This window comes from Heterodontus francisci, chromosome 9 (assembly GCF_036365525.1).
Source record: "Heterodontus francisci isolate sHetFra1 chromosome 9, sHetFra1.hap1, whole genome shotgun sequence".
Taxonomy (NCBI): domain Eukaryota; kingdom Metazoa; phylum Chordata; class Chondrichthyes; order Heterodontiformes; family Heterodontidae; genus Heterodontus; species Heterodontus francisci.
In genome coordinates this window covers 34,338,115-34,356,742 of record NC_090379.1, presented here as the reverse complement: position 1 = coordinate 34,356,742, position 18,628 = coordinate 34,338,115, and the positions used below count along the sequence as shown (strand labels likewise).

At 43.0% G+C, this 18,628-nt stretch overlaps 1 protein-coding gene and 1 long non-coding RNA gene across 10 annotated transcripts in view; one reads left to right on the top strand and one right to left on the bottom strand.

Moving 5' to 3' along the window:
• atxn3 (ataxin 3) overlaps positions 1 to 15,419 on the bottom strand; it is a 59,746-nt gene extending 44,327 nt beyond the window's left edge. Inside the window, exons 1-3 of one of the 5 annotated variants that reach the window (XR_010975659.1) lie at positions 15,099 to 15,295; positions 1,248 to 1,412; positions 773 to 817 (exon numbers count right to left, since the gene is read on the bottom strand). Coding sequence is in view for 4 of the 5 variants with exons in the window: in XM_068038762.1 (XP_067894863.1) it covers positions 773 to 817; positions 1,248 to 1,412; positions 15,099 to 15,233 (345 nt within the window). In the remaining variant the exon portion in view is untranslated. Of the gene's footprint in view, positions 1 to 772; positions 818 to 1,027; positions 1,127 to 1,247; positions 1,413 to 15,098; positions 15,296 to 15,358 lie in introns of those variants that run through there. The other 4 variants (XM_068038763.1, XM_068038762.1, XM_068038766.1 and 1 more) reach the window with 4 other exon arrangements.
• The window catches only part of LOC137373656 (uncharacterized), an 11,093-nt gene continuing 7,842 nt past the window's right edge, over positions 15,378 to 18,628 (top strand). The window contains exons 1-2 of one of the 5 annotated variants that reach the window (XR_010975663.1): positions 15,378 to 16,503; positions 16,601 to 16,864. This is a non-coding gene — a long non-coding RNA (uncharacterized lncRNA). The remainder of the gene's footprint in view (positions 16,504 to 16,600; positions 16,865 to 18,628) is intronic. The other 4 variants (XR_010975664.1, XR_010975661.1, XR_010975662.1 and 1 more) reach the window with 4 other exon arrangements.

Genomic DNA, 18,628 nt, shown 5'->3' with positions numbered 1-18,628 from the left:
AATGCTGGAAATACTCAGCAGGTCTGGCAGCATCTGTGGAGAGAGAAACAAGAGTTAACGTTTCAGGTCAGTGACCCTTCTTCAGATCTTCAGACCCTTCTGAAGAAGGGTCACTGACCTGAAACGTTAACTCTGCTTCTCTCTCCACAAATGCTGCCAGACCTGCTGAGTATTTCCAGCATTTCTTGTTTTTATTCCATAAAAATTAATGGCAGCCTCTTCTTGCCTGTCATTAATTAAAACATTGGTCATTTGTAATCACTCCAATTTTCAGTTACTGTATTACGCCGCACTGCCACCCCCCGCCAACCTTCAATTCTTTGATGACTAATCTATAGCTGGAATGTCCATGTGCAATATTACTTGTAGAGGTAGTCTGGAAGTGATAACTAGAGACAGGAATTCTGCAGATTCCAATAATGCACATTTTTCTATACTAAAAATAATGCATGCTGCTAGCTTATAGATGAAACAGTGGTCATAAAATTGACTTAGAAACATGAAGGACATGATTTCGAAAAACAGATCAGAAGTTAAAAATGAGAGAAGTAAAAAGCAAAGGATCAGAACGTAGGCAAGCAATGGAAAAGGAAATCAAACTATCCAGTTAAATGCAGCTGGCTAGCCCAATATGACTTTATTTCATAGTCTTATCAACAAGGGCAAAAAGTAATTTTCATATCAATCGTGAATAGTGTACAAAAAAGGGGGAAGAAATAAAAGGTTTCATTGCGAAAGGCACCAGGTTATAGGTTTAAAATCAGACACTTACTTGAATTGAGAAGAATCCACTGTCATCCATGTTCCCTGAAGGTTGCTACATTGAGAGAGAAAAAAGATTGCAAAGATGGGATAATGCAAACATTCATGGTTCACAGATAAATAAAAGCAGAGGTTGGGATGATGAATAATATACAGGATTAATATTACAGTTATAAAGTTGCTCTTGCCATCTGAGTGAAATTACTATTATAATTTTAGAGAGCAGACTAGGCATTGTTTTAATAACTTATCTGAAAGGCGGCACCTCCAACATTGTAGCACTCCTTCAGTACTGCTCTCAAGTGACAGGTTGATTATGTGCTCAAGTCTCTGGAGTAGGGCTGGAAAGCACAATAGTCTGACTCAGAGGTGAGAGTGCTACCTCTGAGTCATGGCAAATACCTAAAGGTAGAAGTTCTCACATAAATGGTCTATGGGGAACAGCATCACTAAAACTGACTTTGAGTTAACTTGCAGATTTTAACCTGTAAAAATATTCTGTATTCCTCTGTGGTTGTTCCTCCCTCTGCCATTCTTTCTCGCTCCTCTTCATCCAACTGTTGTGCAATTGTAGAGAGATCTATAGGGCTGAAGTACTCTCCCTGCAACAAATTGTTGAGGCAATGCTGAGCACAGAGGGATCCTTCTTGCTGTGGAATCAAGCAGAGCAAAGTCTGTCAAATTTTCATTATGCACCGCTGGAGACAGAGATCTCTTGCACAGTGTAAATCTGTCAATATTGCACAAAATACTCAACTGTTTAGTGATTAAAAACTAACCTTCAAATTTTATTAAATCCTGCAATGGAGACTAAGCATGGACAATGGAACTTAGGCTTCTTACCATTAGGGATTGAAGCTCAACTTGTATAGACATGTTTACATTTTCAATGGATTAAACTCCTACTTTCATGCACAAAATATCGGGAATAGCAAACGACAAAATGAACAATGACTCCTTATACTATTGGAGTATGTACCAGAAATAGTATGGGATGCCATCATATACTCAAATCATATGTAGGGGAACTGTAGCATAGCGGTAATGTTACTGGACTAGTAATCTAGGGGCTTGATCTAATGCTCCGGAAACATGGTGGGAAAAATCCCACCATGACAGCTGGTAGAATTTAAATTCAAATAATTCGCATATCTGGAATAAAATATTAGTTTCAGTAATGATGATCATGAAACTACCGGATTGTCGTAAAAAAACATCTGATTCACTAATGTCCTTTAGGGAAGGAAATCTGCCGTCCTTACCCAGTCTGGCCTACATGTGACTCCAAACCCATAGCAATGTGGTAGACTGTTAACTTCCCTCTGAAATGGCACAGGAAGACACACAGCTATATCAAACCACGACAGAAAAGTTGAATAAAACCAGATGGAACACCCGGCATCGAACTAGGCATCGGAAACAACATACGCACACCCTGCCCAGTCAACGCCGCAAAGTCCTCCTTACTAACATCTTGAGACTTGTGCCAAAATTGGGATAACTGTCCCACAGACTGGTCCAACAGCCTGACACCATCATACTTCCCCAATCATAGAAGACTAGCATCTGTGATGCTGGAGACCTCAGGAGGAGGCCAAGATGTATCATCCACTCGGCACTTCTGGCTGAAAATGGTTGCAAATGCTTCAGCCTTATCTTTTGCATTGATGTGCTGGACTCCCCCATCATTGAGGATGGGGATATTTGTGGTTCAGTAGCAGATTCAGTAGCAGTAGATCGAGCTAGTCGAGTCCTGAAGGATGTAACTGCCAGACTGGGCCTGTAGCAGGTTGAGAGAAAACCAAGAGGGAAAATCCTACTTGATCTCACATCCACGATTCTACCTGTCGCAGATGCATCTATCCATGACAGTATTGATAGGAGTGACCGCTGCACAGTCCTCGTGGAGATGAAGTCCCATATCAAGGCAGCATTTGATAAGTCTGGCTTCAAGGAGCCCTAACAAAATTGAAGTCAATGGGAATCAGGGGAAAACACTCCATTGACTGGAGTCATACCAGAGCACAAAGGAAATGGTGTGGTTGTTGGAAGCCAATCATCTCAGCCCCAGGACATCACTACTGGAGTTCCTCAGGGTAGTGTCCTAAGCCCAACCATCTTCAGCTGCTTCATCCATGACCTTTCCTCCATAAGGTCAGAACTGGAGATACTTTCGGACGATTGCACACTGTTCAGTGCCATTTGCAACTCCTCAGATACTGAAGCTGTTCGTGTCTGCATGCAGCAAGATCTGGACAACATTGAGGCTTGGTCTGGTAAGTGGCAAGTAACATTTGCACCATACTAGTGCCAGGCAACAACGATCTCCAAAAAGAGAGAATCTAACCATTTCCCCATGATGTTCAACAAGCATCACCATCGCTGAATCCTCCACCATCAACGTCCTGGGCATCATCATTGACCAGAAACTGAACTGGACCAGCCATGTAAATGCTGTGGCTAAAAGAGGTCAGTGGCTGGGAATTCTGCGGCAAGTAACTCACCTCCTAAATTCCCAAAGCCTGTCTGCCATCTACAAGGCACAAGTCAGGAATACACTCCACTTGACCAGATGAGTGAAGCTCCAACAACACTCAAGATACTCAACAAGATCCAGGACAAAACAGCCCTCTTAATCAGAACCCCATCCATTCAATCCCTCCACCATAATCCCAGAGTGGTATCAGTGTGTGCCATCTGCAAGGTGCACAGCAGCAACTCACCAAGGCTCCTTCGACAGCACTTTCCAAACCTGTGACCTCTACCACCTAGAAGGTCGAGGGCAGTAGACGCATGGGAACTCCACCAACTGTAAGTTCCCCTCCAAGTCACAATCCTGACTTGGAAGTATATTGCCTTTCTTTCACAATCAAAAACCTGGAACTCCCTCCTGAACAGCAATGTGGGTGTACCAGATGGACTGCAGTAGTTCAAGAAAGAGGCTCACGAACACCTTCTCAAGGGCAACAAATGCTGGCCTTGCCATCGACACTCAAATCCCATAAATGAATCAAAAACAAACTCCAGCTCTCTCCATACTGGCAGAAAAACACACTGACAGGCTATATAGTTCAGGCTTTTAATTAATTATTTTCTTTGGCAAGCAAAATTATACAGAATAATAAATTAGCAATGAGGTTACAATACCCAACTTTAATAGATGCATTAATCTGCTTTCTGAATCAAACAAATTGCTTTGAGATTCTCAAAGTCCTTTCTTACAATTATTTAACTGAGATTACACAGCTCACACATAGGCTCTAAGTACCATAGAGTTCCAGCGCTTCATTGTGACATGGAGCTAAATAGTTGAATCAAGTGGAACTGAAAAACTAGTGGAACTGAAACAATCTTCAGCAGCTGTAATATCTTTTCCAGCTTGAGCTGCTTCTGAAGACAGAACTGGCAATCACATCATCCAAATTCAGGAGATTCTTACACTTTCCAGTCAAAGCAGATCTACCTCAACAGGTAAAAGAGTCTTGTGTGTGGGACAGTCACCATTAATAAATGCTTTTTGTTTTGCAGTGGTAAACTTAGATATTGTTTGAGGAAGCAAACAAACCATTTTGTCCTGGCAGGAGGCTTCCTATAAGCAATCAATATCAACAGAAACAAGTCACTTCCCTTCAAACCAGCCTCCCTACCCTCTAGACAGGGTTTGTCTTTTCCTTATTTCCCGTACACACAGACAGAAATGCTCGTCACGTGCCATGGGACAAACGCGTGAATGTGCCCATTAACAGAGAATTGAGCATCTTTACAAAGTTTAATTAGATCTTCCCTGTTACATCACAAAGATTATGTGGAGTACCAAATAAATGTGTGATATCAAAAGTCAAATTAGACTAATGAAACAGACATTAAAAAGGTCACAGGGTCCAAGTCTGGAGCACAGAGATTATAAATTTGTAGAAAAATTAATCCTTACTGGTGCTGAAGACCAGTTCTTGCATAGGTCAATATTTAGAAAATGGAAAAATGAAGCCAGTTAAATATTTTAAAAAGAATCAAATAAAAATATAAAGACAGGAAGTGAAGATGAAATTCCTGCTCTCCCAATCTAAAAGCAGAAAAATATGTAGTAACTGAGGCAGCTGCAAATAAACACTTCCTTGGGTTATAATATCCAGATCTCAGTGACTTGGAAATTAGATCAGAGTAAAAAGGGGGGGGGGGGGGGGGGGGTGGTGTGCCACAGAAATATTTCTTCCCCTTCTATGTAGAACATTGATATTCATTGTTCTTTAAAACACCTAAAACTTACCAGTTTTAGTACAAGTACTGGTACTTATTATATTACAGTCCTCAAAAAGAGTTAAGTGATCCCACAAACAGCAATGAGAAAAATCACCAGATAATCAGTTTTAGTGATGTTAGTTGAGGAATAAACGTTGGATAGGGCACCGAAGGAGAATTCTTCTGCTTTTTGAGGGGTCTGGACAGAGTAGATAGAGAGAAACTGTTCCCACTCGTGAAAGGATCAAGAACGAGAGGGCACAGATTTACAGTATTTGGTAAGAGAAGCAAAAGTGACATGAGGAACATCATTTTCACGCAGTGAGTGGTTAAGGTCTGGAATGCACTGCCTGAGAACGTGATGGAGGCAGGTTCAATTGAAGCATTCAAAAGGGAATTAGACTGTTATACGAAATGGAAGAATGTGCAGGGTTACGGGGAGAAGGTAGGGGAACGGAACTGAGGGAGTTGCTCTTTCAGAGAGCCAGTGTGGACATGATGGGCTTCGAGCAGTTGAGACCAAAACATTGTATAGGTCAGATGGTTTCACAGGTCGGCGCAACATCGAGGGCCGAAGGGCCTGTACTGCGCTGTAATGTTCTATGTATGTTTTCAAGAAGGAGTTAGATATAGCTCTTGGGGCAAAAGAGATCAAAGGATATGGGGAGAAAGAAGGAACAGGTTACTGACTTTGATGATCAGCCAGGATCATAATGAATGGTGGAGCAGGCTCGAAGGGCCGAATGGCCTATTCCTGCTCCTATTTTCTATGATTGTGCGCTGTAAAAATTCAGTGATTCTGTGCAATAGTGCCACAGAGCCATTTATGCCACCCAAGGGGGCAGACAAGGCCTCAGCTTTACTGCCTGATCTGAAAGACAACAGCTCCAGTGATGCAGCACTCTCTGTGTAGTGCACTGAAGTGCCAGCATAGATTTTGTGCTCAAGTCTCTGGAGTGAGGTTTGAACCCATGACAGAGGCAAGACTGCTACCACTGAGCCAAGGTCAACGTGGGAAGACCTTCTACTGCTTTGATATGAGCAAGCCTGTACATGTGCTGTTCTGCTCCTACCAAAACCTCTACACTCTAGTCTTCACCCACTACATCACCTTACTTGAGTTCCGATGAAGGGTCGCTGACCCGAAATATTAACTCTGCTTCTCTTTCCACAGATGCTGCCAGACCTGCTGAGTGGTTCCAGCATTTCTTGTTTTTACTTGATTGCTTGCTCAGTTTGAAACTGGCATATGCAACCTAGGTGTCCCATTTCACAGAGAATCACATCCTATCCATCACTGAGGCAACCTCATGCCACCATCTCTTGCCTTTATGTTCATCATCAGGTGTGAATTCTCCTATTGCTCTCCTCCACTCCAGGTCCCCTCCACTCCATCCTGAAGTTCTATTTATTCGAAACTCTGGTGCAGTCTCCATTGAATCCTTGTCCTCAGAGAACAAATTCAAAATCCTCAAATTACAAACTCATGTATTATTCCCCCCTTTCTCTCCAACCTGCTTTAAATCTATGCCCTGCCTGTGTCCTACACTTATTATTTTGCATCCCGGACCCCCCCACACCCCCCATCCAGCTTTCCAGCTCTGAAACTTTCTCAATCACCTTCAAAGACCTACCTCTTTAACTATACACTTGCTCATGTTCAACTATTGCTCACCATCCGTTACCCTTTTGTGATGTACCTTAGGACAGTTACTATGTTAAAAGCACTACATCAATCCAGACTGTATCATTCCGAAGGTCATGATTAACCGCTCAACCATGAAAAGCATTAGAAAATGAGGCTGATCCTTTCTCCAATCGACATCCATACAAACACACTTCAACTTACCTTGGTCAATTTCCCCCATCTTTTTGCAGCAAGACTAAGGCCAATTTTGTGTCCTCACCGCTGCCTACACTGAGATCAGCGAACTTAGTAGAGACCAGGGGTTGAGCATGGGATATCCTAGTCAGTACAACTCAATACTCACTACATGATGTATTTTCCTACAGAACTAATAAGGTTTTCTTTCCCCTCCAATTTTCTTGCTGCCTTTCCTGAAGCTAGAGACACATACCAAGATACAGTTCCACAGGTCCAGGCAGGCTTCTGCTAGCTCATCCAAATGGCCATTCTAAACGGTAATAGTCAATCACTATCCATTATGGGTGACATCACAACTATGTAATCACAACCTTGTAATCAAATCTAAGTTTTCCAACAGTGGTCACTGGATAGGGAACTGATCTGACTTCCTCTTTGGTTTTGAGACACAAAATAGAAAGGTAGTGCCTTCAGTCTGCCCAACTCAAAATCAGTTAACTCAGCACAGACCAAGCATGAAATATGGACCCTTTTTGATCTATAATCGCTTGGTGCAACACTGTGTTGTGTGTTTATCCACTGGGGAGACTTCATCAGGGAGTTCTATTTAACAATGCAAAAGTTGTTATATGCATCAACAGAAGCAAAAATATTTATTTGGATCGAAGGAGGCTGCTCAGTGCATTAGTATGGCTTCTGTTTGGTTGGTTGTAGGCTCAACCTTTAGGTAGGTCCTTAGTGAGGAAACTTGAGATAGGGGAAAACATGGTTTCTGGTTGAGGCAAGATGCTGACTCAGGGAGGAACAACTGGAGTGTAGCAACCCCTATTACAGTACTGACTGATTTAAGAGTGGAAATGGCAAGAGCTGTCAAGAGGTCAGCCTGTCCACTTTTTTGATCAGGACATTGCCTAAAAAGTTAACAATGATAAAATTCTAGTTCAAAGAACCACAGTTATCTGATTAAGATTGCCAAATTCCCTATTGGATGGTCACATTCACATAAAGAGGACCACAGTGGTCATTTGAGCTTGCATATCATTGCTGGGGCAGCACTCCTTCAATGCCTTGACTATTCAAGAGTGTTTTGAGCAATCATCCCTTGCATGACGTCAAATCATTTTCCTCGGAAAGGTAAAGGGAACCAAAAGCATTTGTAGCATTTTCAAATTCAAACTTTTGATCTCAATAAAGAGCAAGCATTTATGGAATTTGTTCAAAGTTACAACTTATCCATTATTAGAGCTGTTAGAGCCATAGAATCTTACACTACAGAAGGAGGCATTCAGATAATCATGTGTGTGTGGCTCTTTGTAAGAAATGACCCATTCCCCTGCTTTTTTCCCCATATACCTGTAAATTATTCACTTTCAGGTATATATCCAATTCACTTTTGAAAGTTATTAAATTTGCTTTCACCACCCTTTTAGGCAGTGCATTCCCGACTTTAACAAACCACTGCATTAAAAAAAATTCTTGTCACCTCTCCTCTGGCTCTTTTGCCAATTGTCTTAACTCTGTGCCCTCTGGTTATTGATCCTTCTGCCACCAGAAACAGTTAGCTTTGGTATGAAAAGTTTGTTTATTTAATTAGATTTCAATCCTTGCAATCCAAATGAAATGGCCAGAAAAGGGCTAGCAATTATTTTAAAAGCCTCATTTCTAGAACCTGTATTTTGAAAGTTTCCTGAAGCACAGCAAGAGTTGCACCACTTGCAGAATATAAAGTTAAAACACACGAAAATATATTGCATAGACACAAATCTCTATACCTTGGCCAATAAAGGAAAGCAATCCAGATGCCTTCTTCACCACTCTATCTACCTGTCCTGCCACCTTCAGGGACCTGTGGACATGCACTCCAAGGTGTCTCACTTTGCTAGTGTTGTTGGGGATGGTTTAAACTAGATTGGCAGGGGGATGGGAACCTGAGCGTAGTCTTAGATAGGACAATTTCAGGACTGGGAACAGGATGCAGAAAATTAGCAAAATTGGCGAGTGACTCTAAAAGACAGAAGGAGGTTAAAAAGTGTGTAACACAGGAATTTGGCAGTGTTAAAGGGTATTTATTTAAATGCAAGGAGTATAGCAAGGAAAGCAGATGAGTTGAGATCACAGACACATGGCAACACGATATCGTTGCTATAACAGAAACTTGGCTTAAGGGGCAAGAATGGCAGCTCAACATCCCTGGATTTAGAGTACTCAGGTGTAGCATTATTAGTCAAGGAATCAATATCAGCTGTGAGGAGCGATGAAATGCTAAATGAATCATCAAACAAGACCATATGTGTGGAGCTCAGAAATAAAAAGGGAGCAGCCACATTACTGGGAGTGTACTATAGACCCCCAAATAGTGAGGGGGAGATAGAGGAATAAATATGTAGGCAAATTTCTAAGTGCAATAACTTTAGGGCGGAGATGGTTGGAAATTTCAACTACCCCAATATCAACTGGGATACAAACAGTGTGAAGGGCACAAAGGGGACAAAATTCTTGAACAGCATTCAGGGGACAAAATTCTTGAACAGCATTCAAGAGAACTTTCTTAGCCTGTGTGTAACAAGCCCAATTCTAGATTTAGTATTCGGTAATTAATCTGGGCAAGTGGATTAAGTAACAGTGGGTGACCATTATACAGTTAGTTTTAGCATAATCATGGAAAAGGACAAAGATAAAACAGCAACAAAGGTTCTAAATTTGGGGAAGGCAAATTTTACAAAACTGAGAAGTGACCTGGTGAAGGAAAATCAGTGGCAAACCAGTGGGAGGCATTCAGGAGCAAGATACTATAGGCACAGTGTAGGCATGTCCCCACAAAGATAAAGGGTGGTACTGCCAAATCTACAGACCCCTGGTTATCTAGAAGTTTACAGGGTAAATTAAAGCAAAAAAAAAAAACTTATGATCACAAATATCTTGATACTTATAAAGCCTAGAGGAGTACAGAAAGTGTAGGGGTGAAGTAAAAAAGGATATTAGAAAAGCAAAGAGAGGACATGAAAAATTATTGGCAGGTAAAATCAAGGAAAACCTGAAGATGTTTTATCAGTACATTAAGAGTAAGAGGATAACTAAGGAAAAGGTAGAACCTATCAGAGATGTACAGGGGAACTTATACGTGGATGCAAAAGATGTGGGCAGGGTCCTTAATGAGTTTTATGTCTCTGGCTTCACCGAGGAGACGATGCAGGCATTGTAGTTAAAGAGAAGGAGTGTGAAATATTACATAAGATAAGCATAATGGGGGGGGGGGGGGGAAGTGCTCGAGGGTCTGACAGCCCTGAAAGTGGATAAATTGCCAGGACCGGATGGATTGCATCCCAGACTGTTAAAGGAAGGCAGGGAGGAAACAGCAGACGTGCTGAGAATCATCTTCAAATTCTCACTAGATACAGGCAAGGTACCAGATAATTGGAGGTCTGCGAACATTGTACCATTGTTTAAAAAGGGTGTGAGGGATAAGCCAGGTAATTATAGGCCAGTCAGTCTGACCTCAGTGGTGGGTAAATTGTTAGTTTATCCTGTCCCTCAGAATAGATTCTGTCACTTAGAAAGGCACGGATTAATCAGGGATAGTCAGCATGCATTTGTTAAGGGAAGGCCATGTCTTACTAACTTGATTAAGTTTTTTGAGGAAGTAACAAGGGGATTGATGAGGTAGTGCAGTGGATGTGGCCTACATGGATTTTACTAAGACATTTGACAAAGTCCCACAAAGCAGACTGCTCAGTAAAATGAAAGCCCTTGGGATACTGAGGAAGGTGACAGGTTGGATCCAGAATTGGCTCAGTGACAGGGTAGTAGTCGATGGATGTTTTTGTGAATGGAATGTGGTTTCCAGTGGTGTTCTACAGGGCTCAGTGTTGAGTCCCTTGCTGTTTGTGGTATATATTAATGATTTGGACTTAAATGTGGGTGGTATGATTGGGAAATTTGCTGATGAGATAAAAATTGGCCAGTGAGGAGGAGAGTCGTACACTGCAGAATGATATCAATGGTTTGGTTGAGTGGGTGGAAAAGTGGCAAATAGAATTCAATAGAGAAGTGAGGTGATGCATTTGCGGAGGGCAAATAAAGTGAGGGAATATACGGGAGGATATTGAGAGGTGTAGAAGTGGTGCATGTCCACAGGTCCCTGAAGGTGGCAGGACAGGTAGATAGAGTGAAGAAAGCATACAGATTGTTTCCCTTTATTGGCCGAGGTATAGAGCACAAAAGTAGGGATATGATGCTGGAGCTGTATAGAGCGCTGGTTAGGCCGCAGCTGGAGTACTGCATGCGGTTCTGGTCACTACATTACAGGAAGGACATAATTGCTCTGGAGAGAGTGCAGAGGAGATTTACAAGAATGTTGCCAGAGCTTGAGGGTTGCAGCTAGGAGGAAAGACTGGATAGGTTGGGGTTGTTTTCCCTGGAATTGAGGCAGCTGAGGGGTGACTTGATTGAGGTGTACAAAATTATGAGAGGCCGAGAGTAGACAGAAAGGACCTGTTTTGCCTGGCAGGGAGGCCGGTTACCAGGGGTCACAGATTTATGGTGACTGGTAGAGGGATTAGAGGGGACATGAGGAGAAACATTTTTCACCCAGAGGGTGGTGGGTGTCTGGAATTCACTGCCAGGATCGGTGGTGGAGGCAGAGACCCTCAATTCTTTTAAAAGGTACCAGGACATGCATCTAAGGTGCTGTAACCTGCAGAGCTATGGACCAGGTGCTGGAAAATGGGACTAGTTTGGGTGGAAGGCTTATTCGGCCGGCGCAGACACGATGGGCTGAATCGCCTCCTTTTGTGCTGGATAAGTAAAATAGTACATACCATATGAACACCAAAATTAGTGTATATAGATATAGTGGAAGACAATGGCATAGTAATGTCCTGGAGTAGTCAGTGACCTAGACTCATGCCCGGGTCACACAGGTTAACCATGGCAGCTGCCTGAATTTAAATTCAATTAATTAATAAAAACCTGGAATTGAAAGCTAGTCTCAGTAATAGTACCACAGAACTATTGATTGTTGTAATAATCCATCTGGTTCACTAAAGTCATTTAGGGAAGGAAATCTGCCATTCTTTACTGGTCTGACCTACATGTGACTCCAGACCCACAGCAATGTGGTTGACTCTGAACTGCCCTGTGAAACAGCCGAACAAACTACTCAGTTGTCAAGGGCAATTCGGGATGGGCAACAAATGCTGGCCTTGCCAGTGACGCCCACATCCCATGAAAGAATTAAAAAAAAATTGTACAGGGGATTCACCAACATAAACTTGACCAACTTATGTCCTGTATTGTTGTGCACAAGCATCAAACTTACACAAACCTTACATTACCAAAGACGATCAATTTTTACCAGATTTTCACTGCTTATACTAAAAGAATCCAAATAAAATAACTGCATGGCGTAATCAGTGAAATTTACCACAATTTTTTTTTATCTTTGGCCTCCTTATCTCGAGAGACAATGGGTAAGCGCCTGGAGGTGGTCAGTGGTGTGTGGAGCAGCTATAAAGGCCAATTCTAGAGTGACAGGCTCTTCCACAGGTGCTGCAGAAATATTTGTTTGTCGGGGCTGTTACACAGTTGGCTCTCCCCTTGTGCCTCTGTCTTTTTTCCTGCCAACTACTAAGTCTCTTCGACTCGCCACACTTTAGCCCCGCCTTTATGACTGCCCGCCAGCTCTGGCGAACGCTGGCAACTGACTCCCACAACATGTGATCAATGTCACAGGACTTCATATCGCGTTTGCAGACGTCTTTAAAGCGGAGACATGGACGGCCGGTGGGTCTGATACCAGTGACGAGCTCGCTGTACAATGTGTCTTTGGGGATCTTGCCATCTTCCATGCGGCTCACATGGCCAAGCCATCTCAAGCGCCGCTGACTCAGTAGTGTGTATAAGCTGGGGATGTTGGCTGCCTCGAGGACTTCTGTGTTGAAGATACGGTCCTGTCACCTGATGCCAAGTATTCTCCGGAGGCAGCAAAGATGGAATGAATTGAGACGTCGCTCTTGGCTGACATATGTCGTCCAGGCCTCGCTGCCATAGAGCAAGGTACTGAGGACACAGGCTTGATACACTCGGACTTTTGTGTTCTGTGTCAGTGCGCTATTTTCCCACACTCTTGGCCAGTCTGGACATAGCAGTAGAAGCCTTTCCCATGCGCTTGTTGATTTCTGCATCTCGAGACAGGTTACTGGTGATAGTTGAGCCTAGGTAGGTGAACTCTTGAACCACTTCCAGAGCGTGGTCGCCAATATTGATGGATGGAGCATTTCTGACCTCCTGCCCCATGATGTTCGTTTTCTTGAGGCTGATGGTTAGGCCAAATTCATTGCAGGCAGCCGCAAACCTGTCGATGAGACTCTGCAGGCACTCTTCAGTGTGAGATGTTAAAGCAGCATCGTCAGCAAAGAGGAGTTCCCTGATGAGGACTTTCCGTACTTTGGACTTCGCTCTTAGAACAACCTGCCCCCTGATCTGTGTGGAGGAAAATTCCTTCTTCAGAAGACTTGAACGCATGTGAAAGCAGCAGGGAGAAGAAAATCCCAAAAAGAGTGTGGGTGCGAGAACACAGCCCCGTTTCACGCCACTCAGGATAGGAAAGGGGTCTGATGAGGTGCCGCCATGTTGAATTGTGCCTTTCATATTGTCATGGAATGAGGTGATGATACTTAGTAGCTTTGGTGGACATCCAATCTTTTCTAGTAGTCTGAAGAGACCACGTCTGCTGACGAGGGCAAAGGCTTTGGTGAGATCAATGAAAGCAATGTAGAGGGGCATCTGTTGTTCGCGGCATTTCTCCTGTATCTGACGAAGGGAGAACAGCATGTCAATGGTCGATCTCTCTGCACGAAAGCCACACTGTGCCTCAGGGTAGACGCGATCGGCTAGCTTCTGGAGCCTGTTTAGAGCGACTCGAGCAAAGACTTTCCCCACTATGCTGAGCAGGGAGATTCCACGGTAGTTGTTGCAGTCACCTCGGTCACCTTTGTTTTTATAGAGGGTGATGATATTGGCATCGCACATGTCCTGAGGTACTGCTCCCTCGTCCCAGCACAGGCATAGCAGTTCATGTAGTGCTGAGAGTATAGCAGGCTTGGCACTCTTGATTATTTCAGGGGTAATGCTGTCCTTCCCAGGGGCATTTCCGCTGGCTAGAGAATCAATGGCATCACTGAGTTCCGATTTTGTTGGCTGTATGTCCAGCTCATCCGTGACTGGTAGAGGCTGGGCTGCATTGAGGGCAGTCTCAGTGACAACATTCGCCCTGGAGTACAGTTCTAGGTAGTGCTCAACCCAGCGGTCCATTTGTTTGCGTTGGTCAGTGATCTTCAGGATCCCTGCCCTGCCAGAAGGTGGTGTAGTCTTGCTCTGCTAGAGATCCACTCACGGGGAGGCGTGTCTCCTGAAGTGCTGCAATGTCTACATTGAGTCTACTGAGCTCGTTGTTAATTAAACATAATGATAACTAGTAACAACTCCCTGTGGCATTTTACATGGGGAGTCAAGGAAAATTGCTGTCTTCAAACAAAGCAGGGTCACAGGGCAAGAGATAATTGGACCAGGAAGCAGCTGTAATTCAGTTCCCATTTTAAAGTCATATATTCTGTCTTTGGATTTGTAATGGAAATACAAAAATAATGTCCACATGTACTTGGGAAACTACATATGCAAGTTTGTCCCATTGTCATCACAAACATGATATTCTATTGGGTAACAATTCGACATATTCAATAACCTAATACAAAGGTAGTTGTACTTCCAAACATAATTCATGAATCAAACCGAAATAAAACTTTATGAACACTATGATTTTGCCAGCAATTTTACCAACCATGTAATACAGCAACACGACAATTGTGCTTTTATATAGTGCAGTAGCAGTCTTTCAACTTTTCCACGTTCAGATGAACTTTAAGAGTCACACAAAGTGTAATTAAAGGTGTACTGTGTAAAACCTGTTTTCCTATTCGTGCTCTACGGAAGTCATCAAAATTGTGTTGGATCAGAAACGGAAAGTCAGAGACGGTTACAAACAATTTATTTTACTTTTCAACGATCTGAAAAGATCAATTTCGGAGGATTTACATAAACATCACTCGATTACATTTAACACCCCTCGCCCGTTGAACAGCATGTTCTTTGGGACCTCACAGTTTTCTTTAGATATCGGGCTGAGATGTGAACCGCCCTCCTAAGCCCCGACACACTTCCGCGTGCAGCTAAAACGCTGAATTGAACGTAATTATTGGACCGCGACTCGGCTCACCCACAACAGTCGAGCCTTGAAAGACCACCACAGGGCATCTGCTTTCCACAAATCCCCGTCTGGCCTCAAGAAGCGAATCGGAGCCTGGCAGCGGGCTGTACAAAACTCACCGCCCCCGTCCCACAGCTGTTTCATTGCAGCTCCAGGAGGGGGAGGGTCCTTCTCAACTCAACGTCAACCACCACAGCGGCCTTTCCGGACCGCGCTCCTCCGGCGAGCCGCCACGGCCATTTTAAACAGTAATTTCCGCAACAACTTACTTTCTCGTGAAATATCGCCTCCATGATGGATAATGGACCATCGTCCTGTGCGGCGTGACCCCGCCGGGTCAAACCCGCGAACCAATCAACGGCCTGGACACACGCATGCGCACATAGACACACACTGCTGCCCTAACCACGTAAACAGTGTGAGTAACCTGGAGAAGTGGAGGCTGTCTGGGGCTAACTATTGTCATCTTACTGACCTTTATACATATAGTCAGACAGGTTATCGTATGTGAGTAGAACGAGACTTGTTTGCTCTGCTGTACCTTTAGGATCCAGCAGGTCTAGTAGATCGAGGCAGACTATCAAGATGCCCTCAAAGTATGAGTAGGGGTTTTGTCAGCAAGTGAGCTGATGTGCCTACTAGATTAAAACCCAAGATTTTTTGAAATGATCTATTCAAGTTTGAGAACACATTAGTCAATTGCTAAAGAGCTCGCTGGATACTCATTTATTGATGCACAAAGACTTTTATTGACACGTTGAACTGAAAAGAACACTATCAACACTCAAGGACTCAGCTGAAAAAAAAACATACAGCATACACTATACATTCGTTGTTTGTTATTGTGCTGTGATTGGGATGACTATATGATTTTACTTTTATTCCCTTGGACAAGTAATTCTGAAAAAGGAGGGAGATGTTATGGTATATGAGTAGAACATGACCTGGTTGCTGTACTGTGCCTTTAGGACCCTGACTGAGTTGATGTGAGTCTATGTATATTGGCTCCCTCTGGTGGCTAGGGCCACACACCTACAGAGAAACAAAGTTGGAAACTTAAAGTGAGAAGCATATGTTAGAATGCTGAATCGTGTGCTGTCTGCGACAACAAAACCAAACAAGACACAGAGTGCTGCTCCTCTATGGAGATAATTAATTTCAAAACAAAATAACGTGGATACGGAATTTATTTATTTACACTACAATCACATCATGTCCTATGCTGATCGTGTTGACGAAAATTTACATTTACAGTTTTTTCCTTCATTTTCCTACGCCGGAATGTTAAAAAAAAATGCAGTATGAAATATCTGGAACTTCAGCATGACCAGTTAGGGCCCCTAGGAAACTGCATGGAACGGTACACTTTTGAAGCACTCAGCATACGTTATTCTTCAGAAACTGGAAGTTGGAGGTAAGTGGCAGACTATTCCTGGCTTTCATTTTTTTTTGCGGGGGAGTGCTTTTTTCTATGTGTTTCCAGTGTCTCAACAGCATCTCTATTTTTGCAGAGATGACCACGACTGTGACATAGAGAAGCAGAGCAACCTGGAGGAGGACTTTGGAGTTTCTCTGAGGAAGATCTGTGGGCTTTTCTGGAGGAAATAGAGATAAGGAGAGACCGACTCCTTGGAAGCAGGATAACCAAGCTGGTCCAAATCATTTGTTGTGGCACTTGCAATGAAGTGGCACTGCCTCTGAGTGCCATTTCTGTATCTTTCAGGACCTCAGAGCAGTGTCAGAAAAAGTTTAATGACCTGACCATATTTAACAAGGTAAAGAAACTCATGATGTCCTCCTCTTCCTCCTTGCCTGGGCATGATCATGTCTAAACTCTCTTAACAATTGAGAGAGATAACAGTACACAAATTAAGATGATAGTTTGGGGGGAAAAGCCAATGTGGATAGACCTAAGGGAGGTAGAAAAAACAATTAGAAGGCAAAGAATATAAGAACAAATAGTACAATATTCTAAAAGAACATAATTAACGAAAGAATAATTAAAATAGGGATAGGGTCACCAAGGGCAAGATAAGCTCACAGGAGATGATACTGGATAGGCACTCTGCCTCGGTTTTCACTGAAGAGGCTAGCAAAGAGGAGAGCACATTGAATTGGAAGCCACATATTGGCTTGCGTAGGGAATTGATTAGAAGGTAGGACACATGAGTAGAGATAATAGGTATGTACTCAAATTGGCAGGATGTGACTAATAGTTCTTACTCCACCAATGGATCGGTATTGGAGCCTCATCTTTTCACTACATCTAAATTACTTTGATGAATTTCTTGGAAAGAAATCACGGGTGGGAGTGGTCTATAGGCCCCTGAGGAGTTGCCTGTCTGTAGGACAAAATATTAATCAGGAAATAATGGAGGCATGTAAGAAGGGCACTGCAATTATCATGGGTGATTTTAATCTGCATATAAACTGGACAAATCAAATTGGCAAGGGTAGCATGGAAGATAAATTTGTAGAGTGCATCAGGGATTGTTTCTTAGAACAATATGTTGCAGAACCTACCCGGAAACAGGTGGAGGACACTATAAACATCCCAACAATAAAAGGTGTAAATGGGAGGGAGGAACTTGTAACAATCTCTGTCATGAGGGAAAAGGTGCTGGACAAACTGCTGGGACTAAAGGCAGACAAGTTGCCAGGACCTGATGGCCTGCATCCAAGGGTTTTGAAAGAAGTGGCTGCAGAGATAGCGGAGGCATTGGTCATAATATACCAAAATTCACTGGATTCCGGTAGGGTACCAGCGGATTGGAAAACTGCTAATGTGACACCCCTATTCAAGAAAGGAGGGAGACAAAAAGCAGGAAACTATAGACCAGTTAGCTTAACATCTGTCATTGGGAAAATGCTAGAATCCATTATTAAGATAGAAATAGCGGGACATTTAGAAAACCACAATGCAATCAAACAGAGTCAACATGGTTTTATGAAAGGGAAATCATGCTTGACAAATTTGTTAGCGTTCTTTGAGGATATAACGAGCAGAGTGGATAAAGGGGAACTGGTAGATGTAGTGTATTTGGATTTTCAGAAGGCTTTCGATAAGGTGCCACATAAAAAGTTATTGCACAAAATAAGAGCGCAGGGTATTGGGGGTAATGTGTTGGCATGGATTGAGGATTGGCTAACACACAGAAGGCAGAGAGTCTGGATCAATGGATCTTTTTCAGGTTGGAAAGCCGTAACTAGTGGAGTGCCACAAGGATCGGTCCTAGGGCCTCAACTATTTACGATCTATATTAATGACTTGGAGGAAGGGACAGAGTGTAGTGTATCCAAATTTGCTGATGATACAAAAATAGATGGGAACGCATGTTGTGTTGAGGACACAAAAAATCTGCAAAGGGATATAGATAGGTTAAGTGAGTAGGCAAAAACTTGGCAAATAGAGTTCGATGTGGGAAAGTGGTAGGAAGAATAAAAAGGCAGATTATTATTTAGATGGAGAAAGACTACAAAATACTGCAGTACAGAGGGATCTGGGTGTTCTTGTTCATGAAACACAAAATGTTAGCATG